The following is a 17,821-nucleotide window of genomic DNA, read 5'->3' on the forward strand; positions in this document are numbered from 1 at the left end:
TCGGGTAATTAAAGCAATTAATTCACCAATTAACCCCCCCCGCGCTGGGGATGGCAGCAGCACGCGGATCTCCAGAGGCTGCCCCAAAAAATCCGGAATGAGAGGGAATAAATCCGTGATTTGCTGTCACGGCCAGGAGCGATTCCAGCTCCCTCCTAATGTGGCATCTCCACACCCAATCTCATTCCCAGCCTGGAATTTCTGTGCCTGGAGCTCTGGAAATGTTCAGTTCCCATCACGTCACAGCTCAAAGGTCATTCCAGAGCCTCGGGATGTTTTTCACGCTCGTTTATCGTTAAAAAAATCAGATAAAAATCGGATTTAATTCCATGTAAAAATGCCTCAAGTCGGGTTTAACTGGGAATATTGACAGGGAGCTGGGAAAAAAGGAGGCAGTTTTCTGTGGAGGAGGGATATTCCTTGGAAAACTCTGGAATTCTTCAAGGTGGAACATCACCCATGATAATTATTAAATATCCTTGGGAAAAGAATCAACTTCCAGCTGCTCTTAGAGCATAAAATCCAATCAAATATGGAATAATTAATATAAAACAATGGATCTGAAGAATCAGGGTGATGGAATAATTCCCATGAGGATAAAGCAGCAGTTTCAGCATTCCAAGCTGGTTTTCTCTAATTCCAGACCATCCCTAAGCAATGCCATTCCCAAGGATCCGGATTTTTCCAGGTTTGGATTTAACCGGGATAAACCAAAGCTGTTCCTCAAGGAAAACTGGTGGGAATGAAAAGGGAATTTCACTCCCAGAATTCCAATTCCACAGTGCCAAGGAGAGGTTTTGGCTCCCAAATCCCTCCAGCTGCTGATCCAAGACTTTTGGGAATCTTCTTCTTGCCAGGTCCTCACCGGCCAAAGCCCTCTGGATTGATGGATTTTCCTCCTTTCTGCCTCACTCCTAACTCTTCCCACTCTTTGGGAATATTCTAGTGTCCACAGAATCCAAAACCATCTGGATTTATGGATTTTCCTCCTTTTTACTTCATTCCTGGCCCTTCCCACTCTTCAGGAATTTCCACTGCCCATGGAACCATCATGGAATGGTTGGGTTGGAAGGGAAGCCAAAGATGATCCCATTATCCCAGGTTGCTCCAAGCCCCATCCAACCTGGATTTGGACATTCCAGGGACGGAACAGCCACGATTTTTCCTGGGATCCAAAGAAATCCTTTCCCTAAAATTACAGGATCCCTTCCCATAAATCCTGGCGGGAAGAAAAATTCCATCTGAACTCTTCCATTCCCACCTTCCCTAATTCCATCCCAACCTCCTCTGACTCACGGATCACCACCAGGAAATCCTGGAAGCAGAAGGTGGCGGAGCAAAGTGTCCAATGATGGAATTCCGAGGGCAAATCTTCACGGAAAACAGAAAATCCCAAGGATTTCACAGATTCGAGGTCCGAGGAGGCGTCACCCCAACTCTGAATGGATTTGGGGAACAAAAGGGGATAAAAATAAGGATAAATCCCATCCCTCGTGCTGGGAGCGTTTCAAATCCACTTCATTCCAGATGTGACGGGATTGAGGATGAGGGAATCGTTGTCACTCCAAGAAATCTGCTCCATCCAAGACGTGATGAGTTTGGAGAAGGAGGAATCCCACAAATCTCCCTTTGTTATTCCCACAGGACGCGATTCTGAGCGGAAAACGAAGCTGCTCCATGGAATATCCATAAAATCCTTTGTGACTTTTTGGGAAATCAGAATGAAAAGGGAACAGCAGGGAGTCAGACTCCGCCCATCCCAGAGTGGAATTGGGAATTTTGCCTTAAAAAACTTCCAGGACAGGAAGATGTTTGGGAATACCTGGCCCCAGCATTGATTTTTGCCTCAAATTCTGATTTTAATGCCCCAGATCCACCTTGGTGTGGCTGCACCCCCCACAGCCAGCCCTGCGGATCCCACAGGAACATTCCTGGAGATCAGAGTCCAACCCCTCACCACGACCCTTCCGGCCTGAGATCAAAATGAGGCCAAATCTGTCAAATTCTGCTGTTGCCCCAACCCCACCTTCCATGGACACCTCCATCATTTCCACCACTTTTTTCCACAAATTCCCAATATTTTGGACCTGCCTGCTTCAAATGATCCAGTTTCCATAAAAAACTCTGGATGCAAGCGGGAAATACCAAAACTTGTGGCTTCTAACAAAAAAACCCAACCCTTAAAATGCATCAGAAATCTGTAAAAATGACATCCGGGAGAAGGTTTTTTTTCCCAGGAAAAATTCAGCTCCCAGAGTTTTGGCACAGCCAAGATGGAGGAAAGACGTTGGGATGAATATCCCAAATCCAGGTGAGGTGGGAACTTCTGGGTTTCATATTCCAGTGGCTGGAATTTTCTTCTCATGGGCAACGCGGTGTGATTGGATCCAAAATGAGTCAATCCAAGAGCAGATTAAAAAAACCCATGGGAAAAATCCATTGAAAATGGAGCTCAGCACCAACAGCCTGAACTCAGAACCCACTCTTGGAATTTTGTTTTCAGGGTCTTCAGACATGGGAGAGAGAAGGTTTTCATCACTGGGCACCTTCATCCAATGTCAGTTCCTGTTATCCCAGAATCCTGGAATGGTTTGGGTTGGAAGGGACCCTAAATCCCATCCCATTCCCACTCCTACCGTGGGCAGGGACACCTTCCCTAACCCAAGGTGGATCCAAATCCATCCAGCCTGGCCTTGGGCACTGCCAGGGATCCAGGGGCAGCCACAGCAAATCTGGGAATTCCAGCCCAGCCCCTGCCCACCCTCCCAGCCAGCAATTCCTTGCCAAGATCCCAGCCCAATCTCCCCTTTCCCAGTGGGAGCCATTCCCTGGCTCCTGTCCCTCTGTCCCTTGTCCCCAGTCCCTCTCCAGCTCTCCTGGAGCCCCTTCAGGGACTCTGAGGTTTCCCTGGATTTTTCCCTTCTCCAGGGGAACATTCCCAGCTCTCCCAGCCTGGCTCCAGAGCATCTCCATGGCCTCCTCTGGATTTGCTGAAGCAGTTCCAGGTTCTCCTGACGTTGCCCCAAACCTGGAGGCAGCTCTGCAGGAGGGGTCTCACCTGGGCAGAATTCCACCTTCCCTGCTGCCCACGCTGCAGGATCAGCCCAGGGCACAGGGATCTGTCCGGGACATTTGGAGCTTCCCATCCACAACACTCCAAGTCTTTCTCCCAGAGCTGCTCCAATCTTCTCTTCCCATCTCGGATCTGTGCTGGGATTGTCCTGCCCCAGGAGCTCCTGCCCTCGCTGCTCCCACCTCTCCAGGCTGTCCCAGAAAATCCCTCCAGGTGTGATCCCAGTGCAGAGCCTGGTGTCACCTTCCCCATGCCAAGGGTGATCCCGGTGTCCTTGTCACCGACGGAGACGCTGAACGGCGCCGATCCCAATCCCGGGCTGGCTGGTCCCACCTGGGCACGGAGCTGGTGACAATTCCAAGTGCCACCATCCATGAAATCCCCTTCTCCAGGCCGGGGACAGCCATGCCACCTGGGACAGCATTGAAAGTCTCAAGTCCTTGGGAATCACCGGATCTGGTGGCTCTTCCAGCCTGAGGTCCCATCCAGCTCTCCCAGAACGGGACAGGGAATGGTTGGGAAGACAAATCTTGAATGTCCAGGTCATCTCCAACCACCCAAACCGACCAGATTTGCTGAACTGCAGAGCTGGAACTGAGAGGAATTCTTTGATCTCTGCAATTCATGGATACACCAGCTGGACATTTCTACATTAAAGTTTTGGTTTTGGGATAAAATTCCCAAACTCTTGTGGTTCTTCTGCACCAGGGCTGCTCCTGGGAGGTCTCCTGTGTCCCTGGGAGACAAACACCAAACGCCTCCCAAAGGAAGGGAATCCAGGCCAGAGCTGAAGGACAGGGAGCAGATCTGGGAGGCTGCAGTGGGATCAGGATTCCTGGGAACACATCCCACCCCAGTGCCACCAAGACCAGATCTCACAGCCTTTAATCCACCCTCAGCCAGAGCTGATTTACCAACAGATTTTTAGTGACAACATTTCACTCCTTAAACGAGCAAAGAATTCCCTTTTAAGTTCATTCCTTTTCCCAAACTGCTTTTTCCCTTTGTTAACACCCCCCCACTTTTTATTTCCTGTTCAATTTTACCCATTTTTACTTAAAATCATCCTCCCTTCCCATTTCCAGCTGCCCACCTCCCTGGCCCTCAGCGCTGCCTGGGGAAAAGGGTTTGGGAATTTCTGGTTTTTTCCCTAACAAAGCCATCCCCATTTTCAGCCAGATTTTTAATTCAAAGCAAACAGAGCCTAAAATCTCCAGGATTTTGCCAAATTACAAAAATCCCTCCCCCACAGCCTCTCCACACTTTGCAATTCAATCACATTAAATAATTATTAATTAATTACTCCGTGTTCTTTTATCACGTTCTCCCATATTTTTGATGGATCAAACCTAGGGCTTTTCCAGGAAAACCCACAGCTTCCAAAACATTTTTTATCGCCCAAGAGCCACCATTTTCTCCCTTTATTTTTTCCTTCAAAGCTCAAACTGTGATTTCCTTCAAGGCTGAAAGCCCGGTGGGATGAATGGACGCATTTTCCACGTCGCTCCGAGCCAGCCTCTGGAATATTCAGTGTTGTCACACAGGGCAGATTTGGAAGATGAAATTTCGGGTTCTAAATGGGCTCTTTTGTTTTCAGGCAGAGTTTGGAGGAGGAGGAGGGGGGGAATGAACACACAGACACCTCACCCACCCCCAGACATGATTTGAGTCCCCCAGACAAAACATTAATATTAAACTCGCTGCTCAAGGTTTGTTTTGTTGTTTGAAACCCACTGCAAAGTCAAAAAACATTTCAATACTAAAAAGAAAAATAAAAATCAACACGTAAAGCAACTCTGAAATGCAACTGGGAGCAGAACACGCTGTTACAATAATTATAGCACCATTCCCAACACTCAAACTTGGCGACCAGCATCCCAATCCACAGAATTCCCAGGGAAAACAACCAGCGGCAGGAAAAGGTGCTGAGTACACACGCTTAGGGAATAATCTGGGAAAGCCACTCACCTTCATATGAGTGCATTCAAGGTTACACAGAGAACACAAATGTGGGAATATTCGCGGCGACGTGGCATAGTAGTCGTTCATCATGGACGGGGTGGGCAGGCATTTGCTCTTCTGGTCCGGGAACACGGGCAGCCAGGACGCCTTCACCACCCCGAACGGGGATTTGATGGGCTCCTGTGCCGGCGGGTGGAAGGGTTTGTGGAAGGGCTTGTGTCCCGCCGAGGCCCCGCCGGCGGCGCTGGGCCCGGGATGGGCGCTGCCGGCGTCGCGCTGCTTCTGCTCGTGCTGGCTGATGGCGGCCAGGAGCCCGGTCGAGAAGGGCGGCGGCGTCAAGGGCGGCAACACGTGCTGGGACACGGGCTGGACCAGCGGCGGCATCACCGGGGGCAGCATGGGCTGCGGCAGCGGCGTGGGCAGCAGCGCCGGCAGAATGGGCGGCAGCACCGGCGGCATGGGCGGCTGCGACACCGGCTTCACCGCCGGCAGCGCGGCGGGCGCGGCGCCGCACAGCACCGGCACCTTGGCCGGCGGCTCGGCCGGGAAAAACGACGGAGCGGGCGAGGAGTCGGCGGGGAAGGCCGGCAGCTTGATGAGGTCTTCGGCCGGGAACACGGGGTTGCACGGCACGTTGGGCGGCGGGACGGCCACCGGCACGCTCTGCTCCCGCTGGAATTCTTCCCGGTTCTCCGCGCCCGAGCTTTCGGGATTGAAGACGCGCGTTTCCAGCGGTTCCTCGGGCAGCGCCTCGGGGTCGTAGGTGCGGATCTCCAGCGGGTCCTCGGTGTAGCCGTACTTGCTGGCGTGGCCGTAGTCGATCACTTTGCTCTTGACGGCGGTGCCGCTGCTCTCGCCCGCCGGCTCCTCCCCCCGGCTCGGAGCGTGCAGGCCGGGCGCGGCGTGGCCCATCTTGCGGATGCGGATCTCCCGCAGGATCCGCGGCATGTTCTCGGGCGTCAGCTGGTCGTCGGGGTAGCGGCTCAGCTCCTCCAGGTCTTCGTTGGACAGCCCGAAGCTCGCTAAAATGCTGGAGGCGCTTTCGGGCGTGTAGCGGTTCTGGGGGTTGGAGTTCTGCTCCGAGACCGGCGCCGGGCCGGGCGGCTTCGGCCCGGCGGTGCCGGCGGGGCAGGGGCCGCCATCCCAGCGAGTGGCACGCGGGTCTGCCTTCTGCTCCTGGTGCAGGCCGGTCTTCTCCTTGACCTTCCTGGGATCGGCCCTGTGCAGCGTGACGCGGACGTTGATCCTCTGCGAACCCGTCCACTGCAGCGCGTCCTGCCCCGAGAATCTCTGGGGCGCTCCTTGGGGCGTCGCGGGCGCGGCTTTCCTGGGCGGCCCCGCCGCGCCTCCGGCCCCGAAAGCTCCCGGGGGTTTGGTGCCCGACGGGTTGGGTCCTCTGGGCCTCGGGGGCAAGGTTCCTCTGGGGCTAAACATTGCGTCTTTCAGCAATGCCTGGCGGACGCCAGCGTGGGGAGGTGCCCGCCCGCCGCTGGCAGCCAAGTGCTGGAGAGCCAAGTGGGTCTTAATTTGGGCAAGCTGAAAAGGAGGAGGGCCCAACACAAGGGGGCTGGCAAGGCCAAGGTTCAGGGAATTCACAAGTGGTGCGAAACTTTCCAAGAACAACACAAAGCTGCAAGTTAAAAGACAAGGATTAGATGGGTCATCTTTGGCATCTGCTCACAGCGGCTTCTAGGACGGGGAGAAAAGCAACCCGAGGCACGGAAGCGGGATTTGCATCACAGTTTAAAGCATTCATAATTCACAAAAAAACTGTTTTCTTTCACTGTTTAAAATATTAAATATAGAGAACAGGTGATTAATCAATTAAACAGCTGATTAACAAGCTCAACCCAACAAATTGGATGTCACAGGGAACACAATCAGTGGTGACACTTGCAACGACATTGCTTAAAACCTGCAATTTCACTTCTTTGTGACAACAGAGTTTGGGTTTAATTTACAATTAATAATTTTAGGAGCAGTAAGCAAAGCATGAAACCCCCCTGTCGGAAGGGTGACGAGGGATGAGTTGGAAGTGGAACCATTTAGGTGGAGAACTCCAACCAGCTCCAACTGGGAGGAGCTGAGCCGAGGCCAGAGCGGTTTCCAGGAGAACACTCCCATGAGCGCTCTCATGGGTGAAGAGCAAACCCTGCAAGAATTCACAGGGTGGGACGAGGCTGGAATTCTGTGGGTAGAAAATATCCGATCTCTCCAAGAGCTTAAACACAAAGGGTTTGAAACAGAGAGGAGTAAAATCGTACAGGAACAACAAAAATAAATCTCCACACAAAAAGCACTGTGGTCAAGGGAAGTGGGGCTTGGTTTGGGTGAAATCACTGAGAATTCGGTGCTGTGAGGTGGGAAAAGAAGATACAAATACAGGGAGAGGAAAATGAAACACCACAGAGTTCTGGAGAGAGAATCACACAGGGCTTCGGGCTGGAAGGGACCTTAAAGCCCATCCCATTCCACTTCCTGCCATTCCACACCTCCCGTTATCCCAGGGTGCTCCAAGCCCCGTCCAAGCAGGTCAGGGATGGAGACTGAGATCGGGGAAACATCAAAGAGCGGCAAAGTCCTCGTGCAGCTCCTCGGGGACCGAGCGAGGACACCGGGAATTCTGGATTGAGGGTGAGGACAAAGCAGCAGCCACAACATCAGCGCGTTCCCAGCTCCGTCCCCGTTCCCAGCCCCGAACACGGCACTGCCGGAGCAGCAGCTGCAAAAACTCCCAACCCCGTCCCAGCCCAAAGCAGGAAAACTCCAAACCCGGGAATTCCTCATTTCCCCCTTGTCCATCTGTTGCCTCCTGGAACTGGACTCTTCTTGCAGTCACACACGAGGTTTTCCAGGAGTTTTCCCGGCCGTTCCCGAAGCTCCGCGCTGAGTTCCTGCGGTGCCGAGGTTCTCGTCTCACCAACGCCGATGCCGTCACGGGGTTTTGTTTTCCAAGCTCCTGGAAGTTGACTCCAGCTGGATGTTTTTCCATGAGCAGAGGTTCACACTGAGATCACAGCTCAAGGAATAAACCTTACAGGGAATGACCAAACACAGGTGCAGGACAGGAGGATTTTCCAGCACAATTCCCGGAGTTTGTTCCCATCTGGGTGTGAGGTTTTTTGAGGAATTATTTAGTTTGAACCGAGTACAAACTGTTCGGGCTCGGAAAAAAAGTGAATCCTATTAATCCTCTCCAAGCAAACAATAACCAGATTCTCACCAGAAAGCATTCCCAAAATTCTGGCCTCTCACCCAATACTCCTCCTCCCTCCATAAATTAAATCGGATTTCAACAGGAGCTGCATGTGAAGCCAAGTTTGTTCCAGAAGATTTCCAAACCAATGTGAACCAACATTCCCCCGAGCCACCTCCCGCCTCGCTGTTTGCGTTTTCTCCGGAATTCCCAGCACTGGAGGACAAAAATTCCCTCTGAGCCCATCCCTGTGAGGAGCACTTGGAGAAGGAACACTGTCAAAGCCACCCATCACCAGGACAACCACGAATGGATCAGCAGAGCAAATCTGAAACACCACCAACCTTAATTCCACGGATCAGCAACCTCCCGAAGGAGGGAAAAACCCAGAATTCCCATAGGATGAGTTTTTACCTCTCCAGGTATTTCCAGGTGCTGCATCTCACACAGATAGCTGGGAGCAGGGAAGCTCCCGCAGCAGGATCGGGGATAACAACTCACCTCTGCAAACCTCAGGGATGGGATCCAGGTTGGAAAGACTTGGAGCAACCTGGTCTATGGAAAATGTCCCCATCCATGGTAGGGGGTGGCATTGGATGGGATCTGAGGTCCCTTCCCACCCAAACTAGTCTGGGATTCTAGGAAGGGCTGCGGACAAGGAGCTCCTGAGTGACCTTTCCAAAGGAAATGCTGGAAATGCTTCTAAGGAAATGCCAAGATGGTGGAAACAATGGTCTGGAGACATCAGGGAGAGCCTCACCTTCCCCTTCCAGGCAGCTTTGTTTGGGAAGTGTCGGAGCCTCGGAGGCGCCGCTGCTGGGACAGGGACACCACAGCAGGGACCCAGCTCCGAGCTGGGGCTGCAGTGACACTGAACGGAAATCCGGTGGAATCAGGAATGGTTTGGGTGGGAAAAGAGCTTAAATCCCACCCAGTCCCACCCCCAGATCAGGGATACTTCCACTGTTCCATGTCCAGCCCGGCCTTGGGCACTGCCAGGGATCCAGGGGCAGCCCCAGCTGTTCTGGGAATTCCAGCCCAGCCCCTGCCCACCCTCCCAGCCAGGAATTCCTTCCCAAGGTCCCAATCTCCACTTTTCCTACCTGGAGCCATTCCCTGGCTCCTGTCCCTCCATCCCTCATGTCCCAAGTCCCTCTCCAGCTCTCCTTTAGGCTCTGAGCTCTCCCTGGAGCTCTCCCTTCTCCAGGAGAACATTCCCAGCTGATCCCTAGGAACGGCAATCCCAGAACTTCAGAGCACAACACAAAAGCCGAACGACGCCTTCCTTGCTTTCCCCTCAACTTCCTGCCTCCATTTTTCCAGGCTTCCCAATACACATGGAGAAATGGAAAGTTCTGGATTTTAAATTCTCCCTGGTGTCTGCAGAGCCTGAATTAGAACACAGAGCAAGAATTCCTGCACGGAGGAAAAGTGCAAGGAACCTGCACCAGCACAGAATCCTGGGATTATCCTGGCTGGAAAACTTTGGGATCATCCAGTCCAAGCTGTGCCCGATGCCCACCTTGGCACCAGGTGCCACATCCAGGAATTCCTTGGAGACCTCCAAGGATGGGCATTCCAAAGCTCCCTGGGCACTTCCAAGGCCTGACCACCCTTTCCAGGAGGAAATTCCTGCTGATGTCCAACCTGAACCTCCCCTGGCTCTCCCTGAGGCTGTTCCCTCTTATCCCGTTATTCCCTGGGATCAGATCCCAAATCCCCTTCCCTGTCCGGGAGTTGTGGAGAGCCACAAGGTCCCTCTGGAGCCTCCTTTTCTCCAGGAGAAGGCAGAAGCAGATTTCTCCCATTATACAGAAGGTTCATCCAAAAGGAAATTCCAAAAGGAGAATTTCCTGACTTGTCCCTATAAATAACATGGAATTTTCTGGCTCTGTGCTAACTCCAGAGCAGATGAACAAAGCTGGAACCAAAGCCATGCCTGGGAAGCTGCTGTGCCTTTCCAAGAGCTTCTCCAGAACTGACCACATCCCCATGGATCTGACCATGTCCAGTCCCAAGATCTGGATCTCCTTTGGAGATTTCCGGCTCTTCCTTTGTTGGATGCCAAAATCTTGGAATGTTCTGGAAGAACCTGGATTTTCCTCTTCCTTCCTGAGCTGCCCAACACCAGGATGGCATCCAGAGGGTGCCATGGTCCTTCCCTCCGGAGAATTCCTCATCCACAGCAGCTCAGACGTTCTCTCATCGAGGTCAGGACTTGGGCAAGGCATTCCCAGCCCTTTTCCTGCATCTGGGAATTCTTTCCCATGATTCTGGATGGCTCTGGGCACTTCACCACCCTCTGGATCTCTGGGACTGTCACCTCCAGACTTCCCCTTGCCAGCACAACCCCACCTCGAGGGGACATCCCAATTCCAGCAGGAGCCCCTGGATTTTCCAGGTTATCCGTGGTGTCTATCCATACTATCCCTCCATCCTGGGATCTTCCAGCTCCTCCTGCATGGCCCAAATCCAGCAGAGCACCACAGATCCAGGTGGGCTGGCATTCCAGATTCTGACATTCCAGGTGAGCTGACATTCCAGGTGGGCTGCCATTCCAGCAGGACCACCTGCCTGCTCAGGCAAAAATTCCCAGGATTTGAGAGGTGAAAGCAGCTCCAAGCAAAATCCTCCCTGGGGACATTCAGGTTACCAGCTCCAGATCCAGCAGGATCTCAGCTGGGATCAGTGGATTTGGAATTCCAAGAGCCAGGATCACTGGGAATGTTCCAGCCACACCAGGACACACAAGGGATTGGGATGTGTCCTGGAGGATGAGGAGGAAGAGGAAGGCAGAATGGGAATGGTCCTGGAGCACCTGGATAACGGGAAGAGGACAAATCCCAGCCTGGAAATTTGGATTTCCCAGGAAAAAGAGAAAACAAAGGCTGAGCTGGAATTGTAAAGCCTGAAGGAAGCAGATCCTAAAAAAGGACCAGGATGGGAAAGGAAGCACTTGAAAAACAAAATTCCTGGGATGAGGTAAAACCATGGAGGAAAAGGGACCCAAACCCCAAGAGAAGTTATTCCTCCCACTCTGTGCCATCCTGGAAGACAAAGTCCCATTTTCCCACTCCTCTATCCCAGTTTTCCTATGGACAAGGACACTTGGCAGCTATGGAATATCCCTTCACCACTCCAGGCTCATTCCCAGCCCAGGGAAAGCCAAACTCAGCTCCCAAATCCCAAACAAAACTCCCAGCAAAAGTTCACTCCATCCCAGCCATGGAATCTACTGGAATATTCCCAAAATTCTGCCCCTTCCCAGTCTTTGGAGCAGGAGGTTTCTATCCAGACACACCAAAAGAAAAAAAAATAAAAATCAGGACAAGCCTTTCAACCAGGAATTCCTGAAACAGGACCAAAATCAGGCATTTTAACACCAGGAACCTTCCTCAAATTCCACTTTCAGAGCAGCACAGAATTTTATAAATCGATTTAAACACCAGCAACAGGTCCCTGACACTATCACAGATATTCCTGCCTAAAATTCCCCAAAAAAAGCCCAAATTCCACAAAGAATATTTAACTGCTGGCAAGGAAGTAGGAAAGCAGGTTTTATTTACCTTCAAGAGTGAAAGATAAAAGGGAAACACCCAGATGAGCTCCTTGTCTGGCAGCAAAATCAACTCAGATCCCAAATTGGGGAAGGAAAAGAGGGAAGAGAAGGAATCCAGGTTTTGGAAGCCTTTGGAAAACCCCACCCTTGGATAAATATCCTGCATTTCAGCAGAATTTGGGGAAGAAGCTGGGCTGGTCCCTTCCATCCCCACAACCCAGGGGAAGATTTAAATGGGGGAAAAAAATTTAAAAATTAAATTCAGGATACTCCTTTTCCCTGGGGAATGTCTGATCCCAAAGAAAACCATGAGCTCATGTCAGATCCACCCTCTCTGATCCTCCCAGCAGCTGACTGAAGGTTTTGGATGTCCAGGGAAGGATCCCACAGCAGAGAAAGGAGCAAAAAATCCCAAACCAACAACATTTAAACATCAAATCTGGGCAGGAATGAGATTTTTTTGGGGGGGGGGGGGGGGGTTGGTTGGGTTCTGAGTCAAAAACCTATTAAGTTTTATGTAAAAGCTCTTAAAAATTACCCTATAAAATGAGATTTTTAAAAAATTAAAATAGCAACCCGCACTACATTTCTGATTTAAAATAACACTAAAAATAACCAAGGAGACTGTGCCTAAATCGCATTTTAAAAAAGGTTAAATCCCCCAAAGAGGAAGTTGTGCAAACCACGTGATGCTACTGAGCCACAACACTTGGCCTTCCGTAAAAACCATTTTTCTTCGGGTATTTTACCCGATTCTGCACAATTATTCCCGTATCAAAGCAGAAAAAAAAAGGGAAATCCGCGTTTTTAACTCCAAACCACGAGGAGGTGCCTGAGGTCACGTCCAGGTCCTGAGGTGCAAACCCAACCTGAGGCTGGTGCTGCTCCATTTAGGGCCAATTTTAACCCAACCCCACAACTCTCAACATCCATATCCCATCATTTTAACGGCTGAATTTATGTATTTAAAAGCCTGTATCTAAAATGCTGAATTTATGTATTTAAAAGTCTGAATAAGCATTAAATTAAGGCATTGAGCGTTGTTTGTCGTGCAAGGGAATGGAGGGAGGACCAGGGTAGCGTTTCCCTCGCTTCAAACCGCGTAAAGCCGAGACTGAAATGTCTAAAAACCAGACTGAAATCCGTGCCAGGTACAAAATGTGGCGAATCCCTTGCGGGGTGGCGGCTGCGCTGCAGGTCGGTGGCTACGGGGCGGCTTTATCCGCGTGCCGAAAGAAAAAGGATAAAATATTATCGACAAAAGGGCTAACAAATAAAGGAATAAAGGAGAAGGGATTTAAAAAAAATAAACAATAAACACCCACAACCCGTAGCTCCTCATGAGGGCCCCTCAGCCGCCCCCCCCCCAGCCGCCATTACGCGCGTCCCCCTCAGCCCTCACCGCTGAGGGGGGGGGGGGGGGGCGGCCGCCGCTCGCCTCCTACCTCCTCCGGCGCGCAGCCGCGGCTCTCCCCGCGTCCCCCGCCGCCGGGACGAGCCGGGAAAAAGCCTCGAAAAGCGGGAGGAAGCCCCTATAAGCAGCGGGGAGAGCCCCGGGAGCGGCGGCCGCAGGGACACGGCGCGCCGGGCGCTCTGCGCGTGCGCGGGGACAGCGAGGGCTTCGCGGGGGAGGGGGCAGAGGGGAGAGGGGGGAGCTGCGCGTGCGCGCCGCGTGCAAAGGGGAGCCGGCCCCCGCCGCGGGGCATGCTGGGAGCCGCCCTCCTATAAAAGGTCGGCGGCGGCGCGCGCCCCCTCAGAGCGGCGGTGGCGTTCGTGGCGTTCTGTCGGTCGCTTTTGTTGCGGTGTTGCCGCTTTTGGCGCTTCTGCGGTTGTTTTTGTAATTCGCGCGGCGTGTTCTGCTCTCACTTATGCAGACTGCTCCTTGTGGTCTCCTCGTTGCGTTGCTTCACGCCCTGCTGCTGACCCCGGCCCGTCCGTGAGGGACCGGGAGCTATTTCATTCGTCTGCTCGTCAATTGACACTTAAGAGCCTTCATTTCATCCTTATTCTGGCCTTTAAATCCATACATTCAGCATTTTTACCTTAAAAATGGGATCTGGCTGTTGGCAATTGTGGGTTTGGGTTAAAATTGGCCTTAAATACAAAAATACCAGCCTCAGGTTGGGTTTGCATTTCAGCATCCCTCAGCAGCAGCAGCGAGAGCTTCGGGAATGCTCCTCCAGCCATGAGGGTTTATTCCAAATTTCCCCTCAAGGTGTTCTGGGCTCTATGGAGAGACAGTGGGAGCCCCAGTAATTCCAGGGAAAACCGTGAGGCATCTGAGGCACTGACATCCGTGAGGATTCTTGGGATGAATGCTCCATCCTTGGAATCTCCAAGGTCAGGTTGGAAAGGAATTGGAACAACCTGGGATAGTGGGAAGTGTCCCTGCCCACGGATGGGGTAAAATTGTTGGGATTTAAAGTCCTTTCCAAACCATTCCAGGATTCTGGAGCCAGGCTGGGAGAGCTTGGAATGTTCCCCTGGAGAAGGGAAAATCCAGGGAAAGCTCAGAGTCCTTAAAGGGGCTCCAGGAGAGCTGGAGAGGGACTGGGGACAAGGGACAGAGGGACAGGAGCCAGGGAATGGCTGCCACTGGGAAAGGGGAGATTGGGCTGGGATCTTGGCAAGGAATTCCTGGCTGGGCTGGAATTCCCAGGAATTCCCAGCCCCTGGATCCCTGGCAGTGTCCAAGGCCAGGTTGGATCCACGTGGGACAGTGGGAGCTGTCCCTGCCCATGGATGGGGTGGAATTGTTGGGATTTAAGGTCCCTTCCCACCCCAGATCAGTGGGATTCCCTTTGGAGCAGCAGCAGGAATCCCTGGAATTTCCAATGGGTTCAGTCCCTCGGGACACAGCGAGTCACTGTCCCCAAATCCAGGCTTGTGTCCCACAAGAACGCCTCTGGAATCAAAGAACCCACAGGAAACCCCTTGAAAGCTGCCATGATTCCCTTAAAATTCCCAAATCCCACAGCAGGGCTGGCACCAGCCCTGCCCCATCCCACCCCCCATTTCCAGGGAATTCTGAGGGGATCTGGGGGCTCCTGGAAGCCTGGCAGACACCTCCAGCTGAATTTTGGGTTCCCACAGCCAAAGTGACTCCCTGGAACTGGATTTTCCCAAAAAAACCCAAAAAAACAAAACAAACAAAAAAAAAAAAAAAAAAAAAAAAAACCAAGAAGAAGAATTCCTAAATTCCCAGCTGAATTCCATGGATTTGGGGCTGTTTTGCCAATTCCAGCCTGAGGATCCTTCCTGGTGAAAAGGATTTGGGATGGAAAATCTGTGGTGAACCCAAAGCAGCTTTTGGGGTGAGCCCCAAAATCAGGGAAATTGCTTTTGGTTGCTTTAAATTAAGGAAATTAAATTAAAGAATTGAAGGAATGATGGAAAATGTTCAAATTAAAGGATGGGCAGAAGGAATTCTGCTCTTTCGGGGGTTTTGAGAAATCCCAAATTGTTTTTACTCATCCTGGATATGCTGGGGGGTCAAAGTAAACCCCAAAAAACCCCAAAGCTGGAAATGTGAGCAAATCCCAAACCTGATGAGCCCGGAGCTCACCCTAAATCCTCCATCCCACCAGGATTTTGGGGGTGAGGAGGAGAATTTCGGGATGCAGCCAGAAATGAGGGGAATTTTGGGATCAGCAGGAAAAGCTGGGACAGGACCGGAGGGGATCTGTGGGGTGGGAATTGGGGTTTGGGAACTGCAGGAGGGGCTCAGCTGGGACATCGGGAATTCTCCTCCTGGAAAAGCTTTTCCAGCCCTGCCCCAGCTGCCCGCGCCAGGCCGGAGTCCCCGTCCCTGGGGGGTGGTGGCACTTGGGGACCTGTGGTGGCCTCGGGGTAATGGTGGCGCTGGAGGCTCCGGGCAGCTGCTGGCCGCAATTAACTCATTAAGTCATTAAGTCATTAAGTCATTAACTCGTCAGGTGGCTCCGGGCCAGCCCCGGGGGTCGCTGTGCTCTCAGCGCTGTCCCCAAGGTGTGACAGCAGATGGGGCCACCAGCCCCGCGGGGACCGCGCTGCGCGACAGCGGCGCCGGGGCGGGGACAGAGCGGGGACAGCCAGCCCCGTGTCACTGCTGGGGACAGGGGACAGCCAGCCCCGTGTCAGTGATGGGGACAGGGGACAGCCAGCCCCGTGTCACTGTTTGGGGACAGAGCGGGGACAGCCAGCCCTGTGTCACTGCTGGGGACAGGACAGGGGACAGCCAGCCCTGTGTCACTGTTTGGGGACAGAGCGGGGACAGCCAGCCCCGTGTCACTGGGGACAGGACAGGGGACAGCCAGCCCCGTGTCACTGCTGGGAACAGGGGACAGCCAGCCCTGTGTCAGTGTTGGGGACAGGGCACAGCCAGCCCCGTGTCACTGTTTGGGGACAGGACAGGGGACAGCCAGCCCCGTGTCACTGCTGGGGACAGAGGACAGCCAGCCCCGTGTCACTGCTGGGCACAGCCAGCCGCTGTCGCTGTCCCCTGGCCGGGCCCACGTGCGGTGCCAGCCCAGCCGCTGTGTGACATCCCTGTCATCGCCGGGCGCGTGCCCGCGTGTCGGTGACATTCCCGGCCTCACTCGGTGGCCCTCGGGGACCTTGCGGGACTGTCCTGTCCCCTCCTGTCCCCTCCCGCCCCACAAATCCCGCCTGCACTTGGGACACAGCCACCCCCACCCCATGGGGTCACACCCCGAACACCCCAGGACATCTGTCCCCAAGGAGGACACCCCGTGCCACCCCCAGTGCCACCGCAGCCCCCCCGGAGTGTCCCCAGCACCTCCCGCGCCCCAACCCCCGAGGTGCCACCCCCTTGTCCCCACCCCCTTGTCCCGGACCGGCCCCGCGCTATTTTTGTCCCGTCTGGTGACACCTCTGTCCCCAACCATACAAGGAGCCAGCAGCCACCGCGGGGGAGGTCACTTGTCCCCGAGGTGTCGCGTTCTGGGTGGCCCGACTTGATGACGGCGACATGAGAACGGGGATTGTCACCTCCTGCTCGTTGGGGACACTTTGTCGTGTTTGTCCCTCTTGTTTTTGGGACTGACCCGGGATTAGCACCCGCTGAGGGCACGGGGACAGAAATAGCTCTGGGGACACTGGTGACCCTCGTGCCACCGTCCAGGCGCTGGCCTTGGGGACAGATCTGGGGACTCTGCCCTCCATGCGGCCCCCCCTTTGTCCCCAAACTCCGGAGGGAATTGTCCCCATCCAGCTGGGGACACTGGGGACAGCCCACCCCAAACTGGGGGCACCGGCCAGGGCAGGACCCGCGTCTGGGGAGGGGACAAACCCCAAAAGCTCGGGGTGACCCCAAAACTGCCCAGGGACCCCAAAACTGCACATGGAGCCTACAGGGGATCCCCCGGGGCACAGAGTCCCCAAAACTGCTCCCTGCACCCCAAAACTGCCCACGGAGCTTTCAGGGGATCCTTCAGGAGACCCCAAAACTGCTCCCCGCACCCCAAAACTGCCCACGGAGCCTCCGGGGGATCCTTCAGGAGACCCCAAAACTGCACATGGAGCCTACAGGGAGTCCCCCAGGGCACGGAGACCCCAAAACTGCTCCCCGCACCCCAAAACTGCACATGAAGCTTACAGGGGATCCTTCAGGAGACCCCAAAACTGCTCCCCGCACCCCAAAACTGCCCACGGAGCTTTCAGGGGATCCCCCGGGGCACGGAGACCCCAAAACTGCTCCCCGCACCCCAGAAATCCCAGCCCCGAGCGGGGAATGGGTTTGGGGTCACACCGAGGGGTGAATCCCCCAGGAGACCCCAAAACTGCTCCCCGCACCCCAAAACTGCCCACGGAGTCTCCAGGGAGTCCCCCGAGGGACTGAGACCCCAAAACCGCTCCCCGCACCCCAAGAATCGCAGCCCCGAGCGGGGAGTGGGTTTGGGGTCACACCGAGGAGTGAGAGGACATTTTGGGATTTTGGGTCCCCCTTTTCTGGGGTCCCCCCCAAACTGAGCATGAAGCCTCCAGGGAATCCCCCAGGAGACCCCAAAACTGCTCCCTGCACCCCAAAACC

The 17,821-nt window shown here is 53.8% G+C and overlaps 1 protein-coding gene and 1 long non-coding RNA gene across 6 annotated transcripts in view; both read right to left on the reverse strand.

The window, feature by feature from the left end:
• The window catches only part of ZNF638 (zinc finger protein 638), a 42,730-nt gene extending 33,464 nt beyond the window's left edge, over nt 1–9,266 (reverse strand). For 2 of the 5 annotated variants that reach the window (XM_059845532.1, XM_059845531.1), the window contains exon 1: nt 5,042–7,780. In XM_059845532.1, coding sequence (XP_059701515.1) covers nt 5,042–6,469 — 1,428 coding nt within the window. In that variant the 5' untranslated portion in view covers nt 6,470–7,780. Of the gene's footprint in view, nt 1–5,041; nt 7,781–7,807 lie in introns of those variants that run through there. The other 3 variants (XM_059845528.1, XM_059845529.1, XM_059845530.1) reach the window with 3 other exon arrangements.
• A 3,466-nt stretch (nt 9,267–12,732) lies between these two features.
• On the reverse strand, nt 12,733–13,377 carry LOC132326835 (uncharacterized). The gene is made up of 2 exons (XR_009486344.1): nt 13,236–13,377; nt 12,733–13,006 (listed from the first exon to the last, which is right to left on the reverse strand). It is a non-coding gene; the product is annotated as an uncharacterized LOC132326835 (long non-coding RNA).
• Between the last annotated feature and the right edge of the window lie 4,444 nt (nt 13,378–17,821).

The sequence above is a fragment of the Haemorhous mexicanus genome, chromosome 4 (assembly GCF_027477595.1).
Source record: "Haemorhous mexicanus isolate bHaeMex1 chromosome 4, bHaeMex1.pri, whole genome shotgun sequence".
NCBI classification, from domain to species: domain Eukaryota; kingdom Metazoa; phylum Chordata; class Aves; order Passeriformes; family Fringillidae; genus Haemorhous; species Haemorhous mexicanus.